The sequence below is a fragment of the Grammomys surdaster genome, unplaced genomic scaffold (genome assembly GCF_004785775.1).
Source record: "Grammomys surdaster isolate TR1022 unplaced genomic scaffold, NIH_TR_1.0 363, whole genome shotgun sequence".
Lineage (NCBI taxonomy): Eukaryota > Metazoa > Chordata > Mammalia > Rodentia > Muridae > Grammomys > Grammomys surdaster.
This window is the reverse complement of record NW_021604782.1, coordinates 259,862-276,121: the sequence shown is the minus strand read 5'-3', so window position 1 is coordinate 276,121 and position 16,260 is coordinate 259,862. Positions and strand designations below refer to the sequence as shown.

The window sequence follows — 16,260 nt, the reverse complement described above, 5'->3', positions numbered from 1 at the left end:
GGGACAGACAGACACACCTGACAATGTTAGTGAAATAATTTGCCTTACATGTAAGGGACAAATGAGTTTAGATCATTTATCCAACACAATTATCCAACAGGAAAGGAAATAATTTTCCAAACTTTTTGCTTTTAAAATTAATGCATAAAATTATATGTATTTACTGTGTGTTGTATGAGGTTTTGAGGTGCAAATGTGTTGTAGAATGGATGAATCTAGCCAATTGACACATATATTACCTCACAAATGCTTTCATAGTAACCACATTTAACATTCTTTCTCTTAACATTTTAAAGAATATATCATAATTAGCTGCCAACAAAAATCAATCTCTTGTTTTATTCTTCCTATCCAACAATGAATTTTTAGCCAATAACTATCCAATCCAGATCCCAGTCTTTGATAACCACCCTGTACTCTGTTTCTGTGAAGATAACTATTTTAAATTCCATGTGTGTGATATAGTAAGGGATTTGATAGAAAGGATTCTGTGTCTGGCTTATTCCAGTTAACATAATGTTCGCTAGATTTCCATGTTTTTACAAAGAACAAAGATTTCACCTTTTGTGACTGATAGTATTCTTCAATGTGTGGCCTACATGTGTGCATGTGTGCACATATGCAGTGTGTTACACTTTCTATCCATGACATATAGATAGCAGATGCTGGTTTCTGTGGATGTCTATTTGATAGTGAAACTTTTGACTGTATGATAGATTTGTTTTCAATTTTTGAGACACCTTCATAATGCTTCCCACATTAAACATATTAGCGTATATTCTGGCAAAGTGTAAAAGAGCTCTCTTTACTCCATTCACCCAAGCACATGTTAAACGTTTGCCTTTGAGATAACAGCCATGCTAACTGGAGTAAAGTCATAGCTCATTGTGATTTTGACTTACATTCCCCTAATCATTAGTGATACTAAACATGTCTCGTGTGCCTCTTGGCCATTTGTAAGTCTCTTTTGATAAAAGTCTATTCCAGTCTTTTCGATCATTTTAACAAATTGATTTTCTGATTATTCTGTTAGTTCCTCCTTTATTTTATAAATCACCCTCTTATGAGATGTATAGTTACAAACATTTCCTCCCATTCTGTAACTCACCTCCTCCTAGTGATGGCATTTCGCTCCCTGTATTTAGTTTAATATAATCCCATGTCTGGTTGTTTGCTTTTGCCTACACATTTTTAATTAATGTTTTTGTTGATTTTTGAGATTGTAATTTTTATTGGATATTTCATTTATTTACATTTCAAATGTTATCCCCATTTCTGGTTTCACCTCCTGAAATCCCCTATCCCATCCCCTCTCCTCCTGCTTCTATGAGGGTGCCCCACCCACCCACCCACTCTTGTCTCCCTGCCCTGACATTACCCTACACTGGAACATTAAGCCTTCACAGATCCAAAGGACTCTCCTCTGATTGATGCCCAACAAGGCCATCCTCTGCTACATGTGCAGCTGGAGCCATAGGTGGCTCCATGTGTACTCTTTGGTTGGTAGTTTGGTCCCCGAGAGATGGGGGGGGGTCTGGTTGGTTGATATTTTATTCTTCCTATGGAATTACACACCCATTCAGCTCCTTCAGTCCTTTCTCTAACTTCTCCATTGGGGACCCCATGCTCAGTCCACTGGATGGCTGGGAGCATCCACATGTGAATTTGTTAGGCTCTGGCAGAGACTCTCAGGAAACAGTTATATCAGGCTCCTGTCAGCAAGCACTTCTTGGCATCCACAACAGTGTCTGGGTTTGGTGTCTGTGTATGGACGGATCTCCAGGTAGGCAGTCTCTGGATGGTCTTTCCTTCAGTCTCTGCTTCACAGTTTGTCTCAGTATTTCCTACCATAAGTATTTTGTTCCCCCTTCTGAGAAAGACGAAAGCATCCACACTTTGGTCTTCCTTCTTCTTGAGCTTCATGTGGTCTGTGAATTGTATCTTGGGTATTCTGAGATTTGGGGCTAATATCCACTTATCAATGAGTGCGTACCATGTGTGTTCTTTTGTGACTGGGTTATCTCACTCAGGAGGATATTTTCTAGTTCCATCCATTTGCCTGTGAATTTCATGAAGTCATTGTTTTTAATAACTGAATATTATTCCATTGTGTAAATGTATCACATTTTTTTGTAGCCATTCCTCTGTTGAAGGACATCTGGGTTCTTTCCAGCTTCTAGCTATTATAAATAAGGCTGCTATGAACATAGCGAAGCATGTGTCTTTGCTGTGTGTTAGAGTATCTTTTGGGTATATGCCCAGGAGTGCTTTAGCTGGGTCCTCAGGTAGTACTATGTCCAGTTTTCTGAGGAACTGCCAGACTGATTTCCACAGTGGTTGTACCCGCTTGTAATCCCACCAACAATGAAGGAATGCTCCTCTTTTTCCACATCCTCGTCAGCATCTGCTGTCACCTAAGCTTTTGATCTTAGCCATTCTGACTGGTATGAGGTGGAATCTCAGGGTTATTTTGATTTGCATTTCCCTGATGACTAAGGATGTTGAATATTTCTTTAGGTGTTTCTTGGCCATTTGATAGTCCTCAGTTGAGAATGCTTTGTTTAGCTCTGTACCCCATTTTTAATAGGATTATTTGCTTCTCTGGAGTCTAATTTCTTAAGTTTTTTTATATATTGAATATTAGCCCTATATTAGATGTAGAGTTGGTAAAGATCTTTTCCCAATTGTTAGTTGTCTCTTTGTCCTATTGACTGTGTCCTTTGCCTTACAAAAGCTTTGCAATTTTATGAAGTCCCATTTGTCAATTCTTGACCTTACGGCATAAACCATTGGTGTTCTGTTCAGGAAATTTTCCCAGATGTGCACATGTGCACATGTGTTCAAGGCTCTTCCCCATTTTCTCTTCTATTAGTTTCAGTGTATCTGGTTTTATGTGGATGTCCTTGATACACTTTGACTTGAGCTTTGTACAAGGAGATAAGAATGGATAGATTTGAATTCTTCTACATGCTGATTCCCAGTTGAACCAGCACCATTTTTGAAAATACTGTCTTTCTTTCACTGGGTTGTTTTAGCTCCTTTGTCAAAGATCAAGTGACCATAGATGTGTGGGTTCATTTCGGGGTCTTCCATTTTATTCCATTGATCTACCTGTCTGTCTTCTGTACCAGCAATTTAACGACAATGTTTATTTCTTGTTTTCCTCCTTCAAAACCCTCCTATATACCATTTCTTTTTCTCCTTTAAATTCATGACCTCTTTATTCATCAATTTTTACTGCATGCATATATGTACTTATACATACATCTATAGTCCCACATATAACCTGTTGAGTTCATATATTACTTATATGTATGTTTTCAAGGTTGACTGTTTAGCACTGGGCATCCAATTGGTGTGTACTTCCCTGGAGAGGTTGACTGTTCCTGCTTCTGCTCCCAGCTTTACTCAGTTGCCTGTAATTCTTTGTGTAGATCTGAGGCCTGTGGGCTTTTTCTGCCTCCAGTAGTTTGGCATGTTTGTTGGTGTCTTCCCTTTTCAGCTCACTCACATTTGGGCAGCCATGTTGATAAAACTTTATAAATGGAATCTCTGATATTGGGAGATATGATCTAACAGTAAAGACCCTCATCCTCTCTTTCTTACAACCCCCACGTCCTCTTCCACAGTATTGTCTGAGCTTTAGGCAAAGGGCTGTTTTGTAGATGTAGGCACTGGGACTAGGTTCAGCAGTTAGATTGGTTGTGGTTTTCTGTAGTCTCTGTCTGTTGCAAAGAGAAGTTTTCTTGATGAAGGACAAAGACTACAGTTATCTGTGGATATAAGGACAAATATTTGTAAATTGTTAGAGTTTATGCTGAATTAGTAACTTAGTGAATGTATATTATCTTTCAATAACCATGACTTCATTCATAATTAGAAATTAGCTAGGTTTCTAGTCCCAAGCATGGTAAACCTCTTGTTGAGTAGGTCTTAAGTCCAGTAGACCTCTGTTACATTCTAGAGGTAGAAGGGTTTTATGTTGAGAGAGATATTTAAAGAAGGCCGCTGGGTGGACCAACTATCTATGAGGCGGCTCTGTTTGGCTCTGCCACCATGTTCTGTGGTGGCCAGAGGCCACATGTTCGCCACATGTGCACCACAGCTAGAAACAGACAGCCAGAAACACTGGCCCTGCCACCCAGGAGACGCCACCATGAAGATGGCTCTGCCAATCTTCCACACTTTCTCCACAAGGCTGGGCTGACCCCAGACCATCCTGCCATCCATGCCATACCCAGCATAAAATGAGACTCTAATGCTTAATGATTAACCAAAGGCTTTATATGTTTGGTAATGCTCAATTAACAGGATGCTCACATAATTAGAGGTGTTAACCAATTAACTAACCTAGATATAAGTTGTTACCCAGGACTGCTCTTGGTACATGTGTGGTCATCCATGGCACCTCCTACCTCTCTGTCTCTCAATTCTCTTCTTCCTTCTCCTCTTCCTCCCTTACTCCTCCTCTTCCTCTCCTTACTCCTCCCACCTTAGCTCCTACCAACTTTCGGGAAAAATATCCTGCTTCAGTTTTATACTTCAGAAATAGGGACCAAAGATCTCTGAGCTGGAATTGAATTGAATGCCCCAACCTTTTGGACTCACTTTCATAGGACAAGAAGGTGCATACAAGCTTCCAAAGGAGGGAAGCAACAGACAATCCTATCCAGCTATGACATCCATGAACCACATCAGTGACCAGCACAGCACAAAAACCGTATGATTTCAGTAGTGGCCACATATCTTTGTGGTTCCCTGTTCATTGGGGGTCATATTTTAAAAACTCACTAAGACTAAAGAGATGGTTCAGTAGTTAAGAGCACTGGCTGCTCTTCCATAGGACTTACATTCAATTCCCAACATTCACATGGTGACTCATAACCATCTATAACTCCAGTCCTAGGGGATCCAACACCCACTTCTGGCCTCTGCGAATAATGCACATGTCACACACAGACATAAGGCAAACACTCATATATGTAAAATTAAAGAAAGAAATAAAAAGCCCCCACCTCCAAATATCAGTAACTGAGTGAGTGTTAAATGGCAGGTCCTCTGTATTTTCTTATAGTCGTTTCATAGTTTGAAGTGTTATATTTAAGTATTTCATGCATTTAGTGATAATTTTGTATGCAATATGATGGCAATCTTATCTCAGTCTTCTTCATACATTTACCCAGTTATCTCAACACTATTTTTTTAAGAAGATTGTCCTTTTCCCTATTGTGTGCTCTTGGCACCTTTGTTGAGAACTGGTTGGCTGTAATCCATGGATTTATTTCTGGGCTTTTTATTCTGTTCCATTAGTCTATATGTCAGTTTTAAGTGGGATTTGGGGGAGATTTTTCAATAAGACAATTGGAAGAGGCTCACTGGATTGAAAAGGATAGGCTGCATTAGATGAGCAAAAAAAAAAAGAAGACATTAGGGCAAGGGACAGAGAAGAAGCAAAGCCAAATGACTTGCATGAAAGAAGAGCAGGAAACAAAGAAATACACAGAAGTGCTATAGCAGAATAGCAATGACTACTCTGCAGAAATCCTATAGCACTCAGGCTTCTCTCTGTGGTGTCTAAAGGCAGATATGTGATTCAGAGACCATGACAATGGACTTCACTCTCATATTGCTATTAATGAAACAGAAAGACACTAAGACTTTCAGAGGCTCAAAAATGGGTCCCTCTGTGGTATTCTGTAGATGTTGTACAGCAATTTTAAATCTGGAAATTATTCCTTAGAGGATGGAATAAAGACCAGAAGTTTATACTCTCATAAACAGTAGACGAGGGCATGTGACTGAACACTAGATATTCTAAAGAACAATTATTTTATCAGCCATATTAACATGAGAATGTGACAGATGATATTGAGATTAGAGTTGGGATTTTTTTCCTACTCTCTTCTGCATTATTTGTAAGTCATGAAGGAAGTCATTCACTTTCCTCATTATGGGCCTAAGTGTGCTTAGATGAAGAAGTAATGCAGTACATGTAGACACAGAGTGTCTGGAATCAGATGAAATGTAAAGCCTGGGCTTACTGACTGACTTTCTATGGGGATGGGTGTTTAAACTCCATCTGCCATGAGAAAGCTGATGACAATAACAGGTATTTTGATTTATTGTTGCTGTCATAGGCTTTAAATTACATAATCTACATTGAAGCATTATCAGAATGCTTGACACAAGTAGAGTGCTAAATAAATAAAAAACACATGCATTGTCATCAATAAAATAAGTGAATGAATTAGATGGTCTCTAACATGCTGGCTACTCATCTTCCCATTAGCCTGGACATCATATTATTACAGTCTCTCAACTTTAATGTGTCCCTTTTAATTCATTTCTAGCTTTCACCTGTATGCAAAGTAAGTAGAATAGAAAAATAAATGCTAAGGCAACAAGTACAACCATAGAAATGTATGTGCAGGCATGTAATGCAGGAATGGTAAAATTTGTTTTTAAGGAAGAAGAGAGATGTATTCAGTTCTACACTTCCTGCCAAGATTGCTGGATGTTGAATGCATGTCTTTGAACCTCACAGGGCCCAGGATGAATGTCGTAGGGATGTTAGACAATCCATCTAGCTTTTACAGAACGCTTGAACCATAGTGCTTCTTGTGTCTCATGAATGAATAATATGTATAGTTGCCTTTTGTAAGCAGCACACTCCAAATGTTGCTCCTATATCTGTGATAAACATCTTACTTAAAGACCCAAAGGGCATTTGTACTGTGTCTTACTGTTGTAAGCTGCCACTAGTCATTTGGATAAAATTGATCATCAGATTTGTGGAATGTGTGCCTTATCTATAGCTTCTCAAAGAAATCTCCCTAAAAGAATCTGTGTCCTAGAAAAAATAGGAAATAATATACTAGCAACAGTATGTGCCAGAGATAAGGGAACTAAAGATTGATTGTGAAAGTTCTGGGGTTCCTGGGTTCATTTCCTTAATCTGATGTTTCTAGTTGTGTAGCCTTCAGCAAGCTGCTTAATCCTGCCTTGCTTCAGTTTCTCCCACTTTACAATGGGGGTGATGACTGTATGTGTCACTACATGTACCAAAAGGGTTAAACAAGGTGATTTAACATCTTGGCTGCTTGCTAGAATGAGATATCCAATAAGCATTAGCTATCATCACTATTAAAATAGTAGAAATAAGAAATAACTCCAGAACAAATGGGATGGACTACATACAGCCAAAAGGAACAGCGGAGCATTGAAAGAAAGATCAAATGAACAAATAATGATTCCACCTGAGTAGGTGTGTCACTGCTCCTATCTCATAAACTCAGACCTATGATGGCTATCCCCAAGGCACCTGCCTATGGGATAGGATACAAATTGTCTTGTGCTGTTGCTTCAACTTCAATTGTAATCGTATCATTACTAGACATAGGAAGAAATGAAGGACTGTAGGCATGGGGATCTGGACCTGGACGATCAATACCCATGATGAGAGTATGACTCCATCACACAAAAGCCTACATACATCAACAGTACATGGAAGTCTGCTCACTGCCCCGCAACTGTTGTTCTTCCTAACTGTAGTTCTTCCTAAGTGGCCACTGAGATTTGGAAGCAGACCAGAAGAAAATTGGAAATATGAGTATGGAAGAGTTGATCAGACTTCATATTGTCTCTATCCAGTGGGTTAGATAGTAAATATCTCAGGCTTTGTGATCAGATGGTCTTTTTCATGCCTTCTCAACTCTAATGTCTGAACACAAAAGCAGCAATAGATTGCCTGTAAATGAATGGGCTTGGCTGTGGTTCAATAAAACGTTTTTATTGGATGATTTATGAAAATAGGTGGCAGACCAGATGTGACCCCTGAGCCATAGCTTGCTGAACTGTAGTCTATTAATACCTGATGCAATACCTCAAATTGTCAAAAGAACCTAGGCTAACACTCGTATAAAATAAATATGATGTCATGCCAGGGAACTTTGTTGACTAGAGTTTAGCTGACCCAACATAGGGGTTTTGGACTGACAATGAAGGGAAAGAGATTAACTGATTACCTCTAAATGGAAAAGGCAGCTTTTGTGAAGAAAATAAAATAATATATAAAAGAGAATTGGAGAATGAGAAATGCTTGCATTTGTCTTAGGAGAATGCTAGAAAGGGCCCAGAAACAATAATTTTTACTTTGTTTCTCTATATCCTAACTTAAAGCATGTATAATAGTAGTGGGAATGAATATTCATCCTTGTTTGTCTGTGACAGTCTGGGTGTGTTCATGTGCCTGTGTGATTATCAACAGTGCCCTGTTTAGAAGACAGCCATCTTTTATCTGAAATGTGTTATAGATGACCAAAACCACTTTAAAAAGTGATTTTGGGGGTCACTTAAGTATACTATCATATCATCTGCAAATAGCGATATTTTGACTTCTTCCTTTCCTATTTGTATTCCTTTGACTTCTTTTTGTTGTCTAATTGCTCTGGCTAGGACTTCCAGTACTATATTGAATAGGTAGGGGGAGAGTGGGCAGCCTTGTCTAGTCCCTGATCTTAGTGGGATTGCTTCAAGTTTCTCTCCATTTAGCTTGATGTTGGCTACTGGTTTGCTGTAAATTGCTTTCACTATGTATGTAAGAGTGGAGGGCCCTGCTGGGCATAGGTGGAAGATGAGATCCTTGACCTCATGAAGGCTGGACACCCCAGGGGGTGGGAATTTTGAGGGTAGGGAGGTGAGAGGGGGGGTAGATAGAGGTTACATCCACAGAGAAGAAGGAGGAGGGGTGAGAGGATTGGGGGTTCCTGGGTGGGTGGGGGTTGGGGTAAGGGGACAACATATGAAATGTAAATAAAACATCCAATAAAATAAATTAAAACAAAAACAAGAACAAAAAACAAAAACAAAAAAAGTGATTTTACAATTGTAGCACAAGTAATTATGGGTCTAACTTTACACAAAAACTTGAGAGTAATATACATCTATAAATACAGATATGTATCTGCTGTAATCCAATAATATGATTTAATTGGATGATTTATGAAAACAGGTGGTAGACCAGATGTGGCCTCTGAGCCATAGTTTGCTGACCTGTAGTCTATTCCCAGACTTGAGGCAATAATTTAAATTGTCAGGAGAACCTAGGCTAACATTCATAAATTAAATATGATGTCATGCCAAGAACTGACACAGGTGTGAAAACCCAAAAATTCCAAAGTTGTGAAAGCCACAGCCTTCTTCATAAGGACAAGTCTGAGCTCTAAGTGAGAGCTGTAGTCAAATCCCACCCTTTCCCCTTGTCCAAGTCTTAGGTGCTATGATTACCCTGACTGCATCTCAGCCACTCAGATGCAATAATGAATGATGAAAATAGTAATCTTGTTACACATAGATGCACTTGTATATAGTAAATAGTATATTGTTTTATTTCTATTATTTTATATATAAATGGAATAATTGTCTGGATGGGGACACAAAGTCATACTTCACATGAAGGATATTCTGTGACTCAGGGTGACATCCTTGTCATTGGAGACATTTAAGCAGATTCAGTACATTTAGTAGTGATGTTGGAACTAAAGTCATGCTATTCCCAGTCTGGTCTATGACGTTGTTGATGAAAAATCATGGGTTCTAACCTAAACCTAATGAGTTGAGTAAAAGAATCTCCATTGTTAAGAAACCACAGTTGGTACAATCTCTAAAATGAATTTATACATTAGTGGATAATAAGAATAGATTATACAAAACCTTTCCTAACTCTGGGACAATTCATTATTGTAGAATTTATAGGGCTTAAGCATATAAAACAATGTCACATGGGATGAGCTAGAAATACCTCTTATACACTACCCATTTGGGGAAATTAGAAAATGGCCCTTTCTACCCAGATTGAAAGGCACTGTACCAAGTCCAGTGCTGCCTTCCTTTTATAATCTTACGTACTGATCTCAGGCAGGTGCAAACGTGCACTGTAGAGAATACTACACTTGCTCTAAATCAGAAGCATTATACCCACCTTGGACATCAAAGCTCTTTCCTGCTTGCATTTGTTTTGAGACATTTCTCTCCATTCTGGGAACTGTCTGTCTGGTTGTTCTCTGTGTGCTACAGGGGGAATTCAGTATTCCATTCACCCTGAACAACTCGCACACAAATAGTTTAACCTTAGGTTATTTCCCCAAAGCCCCAAAGATGTTGCTATAATATAAACAGAAATGGGTGAACTGGTAGAGTATTTAGTAGAAACTTAACAGTAACAGTTCTCTCTCTGGGCCTCCCTGGTGATAGCTGGAATTCTGTGTAGCTCTTTGCAAACCTTTATATTCTCCCTGATGACTTTCTCACATTCCTGCCTGTGTGGGTTATATATGGGAGCGACTACGCTGATCCACTGGAATATGTCAATCACTTCTTAGATCTCATTTATGGTTATATTATTCTGCAGCCACTGAGAAACCCACTGTAATTTTCTATTAGAATATCACACAGAAAAATAGAATACCTTGTTTTGAAAGCATGAAGGCAACAATGAAAGAAAACAGGTTTGTTCATAAAGAAGCATGAGAAAAAAGTATGAACTTTGTAATGCACTAAACCTGAGAGAATTTCATGCTGAGAATGGTGTGTTTTGTCTATCCTCAGACATTCCAAACATTCCCTCTGTACCAAGCAGTGGATTTTCACATGATGATGACAATGATTATAATGACGATGACATCAACAAACAGTAGTTAACATATGTTGGAGACATGAATAGGAAAGGCATGGGTCCTGTTCTCATGGACAAGTATTTGTAGCCAACAGTTGTAACCAATAGTTTCAACTATTATCAGCACTACTTGAAGCTTTAGGTGAAATAAGGGGTTTTTACAAGTGGCCTGACATTCTCCAAGGGTCAGTGAAGGTTTCCTTGTGGATGTGACATGCAAGAGATATCTGGATAAAGAAGTCATGAGAATAAGGAGAGGTCTTCCCAGACAGTGAGGACTATATCCAGGAGCATATATATGCAAGAAGTAGATGATTTTGAGTCAAAAGAAAAGTGAAAGAAAAATAGTAAATTGGAGAAACTACTGAAGCATCCAGTGCCTGTGTGTGAAGAGGCATCTGGAAATGAGATGGGATCAAACCTATGCACAACATTGGTGGCCACATGGACACTGGACTTTACTCCAAAAGCATGAAGACTCATTGATGAGCATTAAGGGAAAGAGAAACATGACCAGCTTTGAGTTCTGTGAAGACCATGAGTGGGTTGGAAGGGGATAAATCATGGCTACTTGGACTGGAGAAGTGGATATGTTTATGAAACATATCTAAGTTAGTTTGGCTAGTACCATGCTTTCTATTCTGTAGCCTGGTTGTTTGTTAATACTTGAAGTAATTTTCCATTCTCAAAACCTCAAATCTACTGCTTCTCTGATTCATATGAAGCCAATGTAAGTGCTAGTGAGAAAAAGCAGTCATTAGCAGGAAAAGGAAAAACACCAAAGGCCAGACTGGGTCTGCTGGCTCATAGCTCATAATTCCTAGGCACAAATGATGCTCTGAAGAAATCAAGAGAGAAATGGAGGCTCAGAAAGGCAGAGTTGCCTACAGTCAGTCCATGACCCCTAAAGATATTACTGCAATGAAGTGTGGCGAAACACGTGCCCAGAAATGATTCTCTTCATACATAAGGTTAAAGTCTAGTAGTTAATGATCCTGTGGCTCTTTCACATTAAAGACAGGACTCACTTGGAAAGCCTGAGTGGTAAGCTGCACTGAGGGCACCATTTTATGAAGTGGGAAGACGTAGCTCTCCCCCCCCTCTAAGTTCAAAACGTAGTTGCAATTAGCAACCAATACACTTCAAATGTTTTCTTTAGTTATGTAGAGATTTCAGTTTCTATTTATGGCTATATGTGTACTTGTATATGATGCTTGTATATGTGGGCATATGTGTGCCACTGTGTGAGTGCACACACGCGTGGGTGTGCATGTATGTACAAGTGTGCACACGAGTACTACATGTGCGTGTAGAGGTCAGAAGACAGATTTGTGGAGCTGGATTGCATTACACGGGTTTCAGAAACTAGACTCAGGAATCCTGCTTGAGCAGCATGCATTTTGTCTGCTGATCATCTTACTGGCCAACCACGAGACCTTTGTATTGAGAAATTATTTGAGGGAAACCATTGCAGAAGGCAAAGATTAATTAAAATAAACATGAGTCTGATTCACATAGTTTCCAGTCCTGAGGAAAGGCAGACGTCTAGATGTTAATCAAATAAACATATCATTAATTTTATAACCACAACCGGAGTGTGTGCTATGTGTGACACATATAAAAGGGAGTCTATGGGACCCATAGTGTAATGAATACTGCTGTGTACTATGAAAGGAGATTATAGACTAAACAGTAAGTTACAGAGTACAGACTGAAGGTAAAGTAGAAGTATGAAGAGGTCAGTGGAAGAACACAAGCTGCAGAATGATCAAATGAACTAACTTAACTAGCTACAGAGGCTTTCCAAGTGCCAGTGTCGTGATACATAACTGATACATAGATGAATTAAATTAGATCTGCAAGCCAAAGGAAGAAATCTTGTCAGTTACTAATAATGAAAATGTGCACATTATCTTCATCTTAGCCTGAAAAACAAAGGAAATAGCATTTACCTTGCCATATGATGTTATTACAGATGTTGAAAGCCCTTGGCTCACCACCTGCTGCACAAGTAGTAAATTTTGTACTGACCTGAGCTAGGGAATTATTTGACATGCTTGAGAAATGGGATTCCAAACAAAAGAACAATGGGATTCCACAGTGATCATAAGCTGAATGCTTTCACTAGGCTCTCTCAGGCCACACCCTAGGAGCAGTACTTGCAGGCTCTGTGACTTCAGGCAGATGACAAACATTTTGCCCTTGAGTTTCTTTTCTTGTGAAAGGAGGATAATAGAAGTGCTGAATTCAAAGGTTTTTTGGGAGGGTCAATGGAGAACATGCACCAGCATGAGAAAACAGCTCAAGCAAACACCTGGGCCAAGTGTTTTGTTTGTATAAGATGTTGTTTTTGAACAGGTAAACATGTAGATCATTGTTACTTTTCTTCTTATCGCTCTGAGTAGGAGAATGAAATGAGATAAGACCAAAGGCTTCACACAGATATCCTTGATCCAGGCCTCAAGAGATGAACAGGTGTTATATGGGGGAAAAGGCTGATAAGCCTTTGCTGAAGATGTAGGGCAGCAATTGCTAGTGTGAGGATTGACCTGGGGTTGCACGCTCAGGAGAATATTAAGAAAAGGCTTCCAAGGAGATTAAAATAGTGTTGGTTCATAACAACCATAAGGTCCTGGATTTAGATCCTCCAAGCAAAAATCAGGAAGAGTGGTATGCATGTGTAACCCCAGCCTGGGGTGCAAAGACAGGAAGATCTGAAGGGCTTGGTGAACATCCAAACTAGTCCAACGAATGAGCTCCAGGAATAATGAGAGACACTGCATTGAAAGCGAAGTTGGAGAGTGATCAAGGAAGACACTCAGTGTTGAGTTCTTGCCTGCATGCACACATGCACACACATACATGTACATGAACACAGAGAGACAAAAAGGAGAAGATAGGGAGACTACTGAGTCGCTTCTAATGAACGTGTCATCCAAATGTTCAGGGGAGCTGAAAGACAGGATAGTGTGGCAAATAACAGCACCAGCCTTGAAATCAGACAGACTTGGGTTCTAATCCACCCCTGTCTGGTCTCTCAGTAATTTTATACTGCTTACTTCCTTCACTGAGCTTCAGCACACCAGTCGTTTAAAGGTATGGAGCTCTTGCCCAAAAGCCCTTGTGAGCATTAAACAGGATAAGGTGTGTGAAGAGTTCAGATCCATGTTTGGCGCAACATAGGCATTCAGTGTCAGCTGTTCCTCATGTTGATAACCATAACTCATTAAGGTTATGTGCTCAGAAAATGTAAGAATTTGTTCAGTGCATGGGCTACCTAGATTGAGCACAAGGATATGTCATATTGCCACACTCAATAGTAGAAATAGGATGAAGAGTCAGGTGATCAGAGTTCAAGTTACAGAGTATGACTTTGAGAGTTGCACATGATAGGGACTCAGTAAACCCTGAATAAATAAATTAAACATGTAGGAAATGATAGCATTTAATCGAACACATACATAGGTAATTTTTGTCAAGCACCTTAAACTTTTTTCCATTTCTGTGAGAGCATCTGTTATATTAAACGCATCTCACAAGCAAAATGTATATATTGTGTAACATTCCATAAGGTTATGACATATAGATCATTTAACTGTTGTCATTATTAGACTTTTAGTATAAGTTAAAATTAATTCATCTTCAAATAAACCAAATGTTTCTAAATCCTGTGAGTTCTTAGCTTGGAGGCTTAAACAACTTTAAATCCTGATTATTTTCATTAAAAACAGCTCTGTGTTGTCTTCTTCCGAGACAATTGCAAATGTATAACTATGTGAAACATAGCTGAAATTTCAGGAGGTACATAAGGTCCCATCCATAGACTCATCTCCAGGGCTTCAGGTCAATACCAATGATGTAAAATATATCAATGTGAAGCAGAACATGGAAAGTTAAAGGCCTTACTGGAATAATTGTGGAGCAGAATAATCTCTGAAATGCTGCGGACCAAAGGATTTGTGAACATGTCTGTAATATGACCCAATTCCAGCTTCTCCATTTGTCAGAATGTGTGTTTTAGATTCCACACCAGCATGTCTCTGTGCCTTCACTTAGTAAGATGTCATATGTGGTATCCTCATTCTCCTTAGTGATAGCTGTCTTGACAGGGCTCTCAGTGCACTGCTCCCTCATCCGGGAGACCTAGGATATTCCAGCTATCCCCTCCTCCCTTGTGCCTTTACAAGGCAGTTGTCCATTTGAGAAAACACACAGTGTGCTTCACCACTAGGTACTGCAATGGCTTAAAGGAGAGAGAACAATCCATGACACCAAAAATAAGTTCACCTCATTTAACATGATATACAACAAAGGTTAGTAACATAAAATGAAAGTATTCATAACATTGGGCCAGTATATTCAAAACATGTTATCCTTCCAGAGCACTTTTAACTTGGTCTCTGGTACAGTTCTAACCACTGAGGTTTTTAATCACAAAGATATATTTTAATGTGGTGCTGATTCTATATGTCAATTTGGACAGTGCCTACATAATTCTACTAGGGAGACGATAAGATGACTGCCGTCAAGGTGATTGCCATCAACCATGATGAACTGAATTCAATCTCCAAGACCCATATAGTGAAAAGAGATGTGCAATTCCTACAGGTTGTTCCCTGACCTCCACATGAACATCATGGACTGTGTGACTCCCCACCTCGCCCCCTTAGCAAAAACAAACAACAACAAAAATGAGTATGTAAGTGTAGAAACATTCTTGAAAAAAAAAACAGAAAAACATTCACTGGTTTCTCAATATGAAGCAAAATAGATGTTTTTACATTCAATTTGCCATTCACATCTCTTTCCTTTTGAAGCTAGAACGACAACCACTGATGTACACACGAATACAATCAAGCATATACCTGTACGTCTGCACATTTTGTGTGAATGTTAGTGCCTCCAGGTGTTTGAAATATGCTCAATTATTGAATTGTGACTCATAATGGGAAATTAAAAGATTTTAAGCGACTACTAGATATTAGAGCCGTTTCTTTTTCTCCCTGGTAGCTTCATCATCCTTCTCAAGGCTTCCGTTTTGGAACTGTCCGGGAAAGCAGTGCTGAAGACTATGTGCGGCAGAGCTTCCCAGAGATGCATGAGTACATGAGAAGGTACAACGTACCAGCCACCCCTGATGGAGTGCAGTATCTGAAGTGAGTGTCAGCCTCTTGTATCCTAAAAGTTCCCATGAAAGGGAAATCATTAGGGCTTTGTTTCTTTTTTCAATATGACGGACAAAAATTCCTAGTGTTATGTTTACAAGTAACACATGCAGGGTCTATGCAAGTAGCTTAGTCAGTAAAACGCTTGTACAGGCATGAGAAGCTAGGTTTAGATCCCTGGCATCTGTGTAAGACTCAAGGAGCATACACACACACACTTTCAGTGCTGTGCTTGTAGGGACAAGAGAATCCCTGAGTCTTGTTGACCAGCTAGTCTAACCAAGTCAATGAACTTCAGATTAAGTGAGAGACTTTATCTCAAAAAACAAGATAAAGCATAATTAAGGAAGACAGTGGGTGTCAAATTCTTCTAGCCTACAGAGAGAGAGAGAGAGAGAGAGAGAGAGAGAGAGAGAGAGAGAG

General features: G+C 39.3%; 1 protein-coding gene across 2 annotated transcripts in view; it reads left to right on the top strand.

Annotated features, from left to right (window-relative positions):
- Window positions 1-16,260, top strand: part of Grin3a (glutamate ionotropic receptor NMDA type subunit 3A) — a 192,443-nt gene that overhangs the window by 117,240 nt on the left and 58,943 nt on the right. For both annotated transcript variants that reach the window (XM_028780015.1, XM_028780014.1), the window contains exon 4: window positions 15,683-15,828. In XM_028780015.1, coding sequence (XP_028635848.1) covers window positions 15,683-15,828 — 146 coding nt within the window. The remainder of the gene's footprint in view (window positions 1-15,682; window positions 15,829-16,260) is intronic.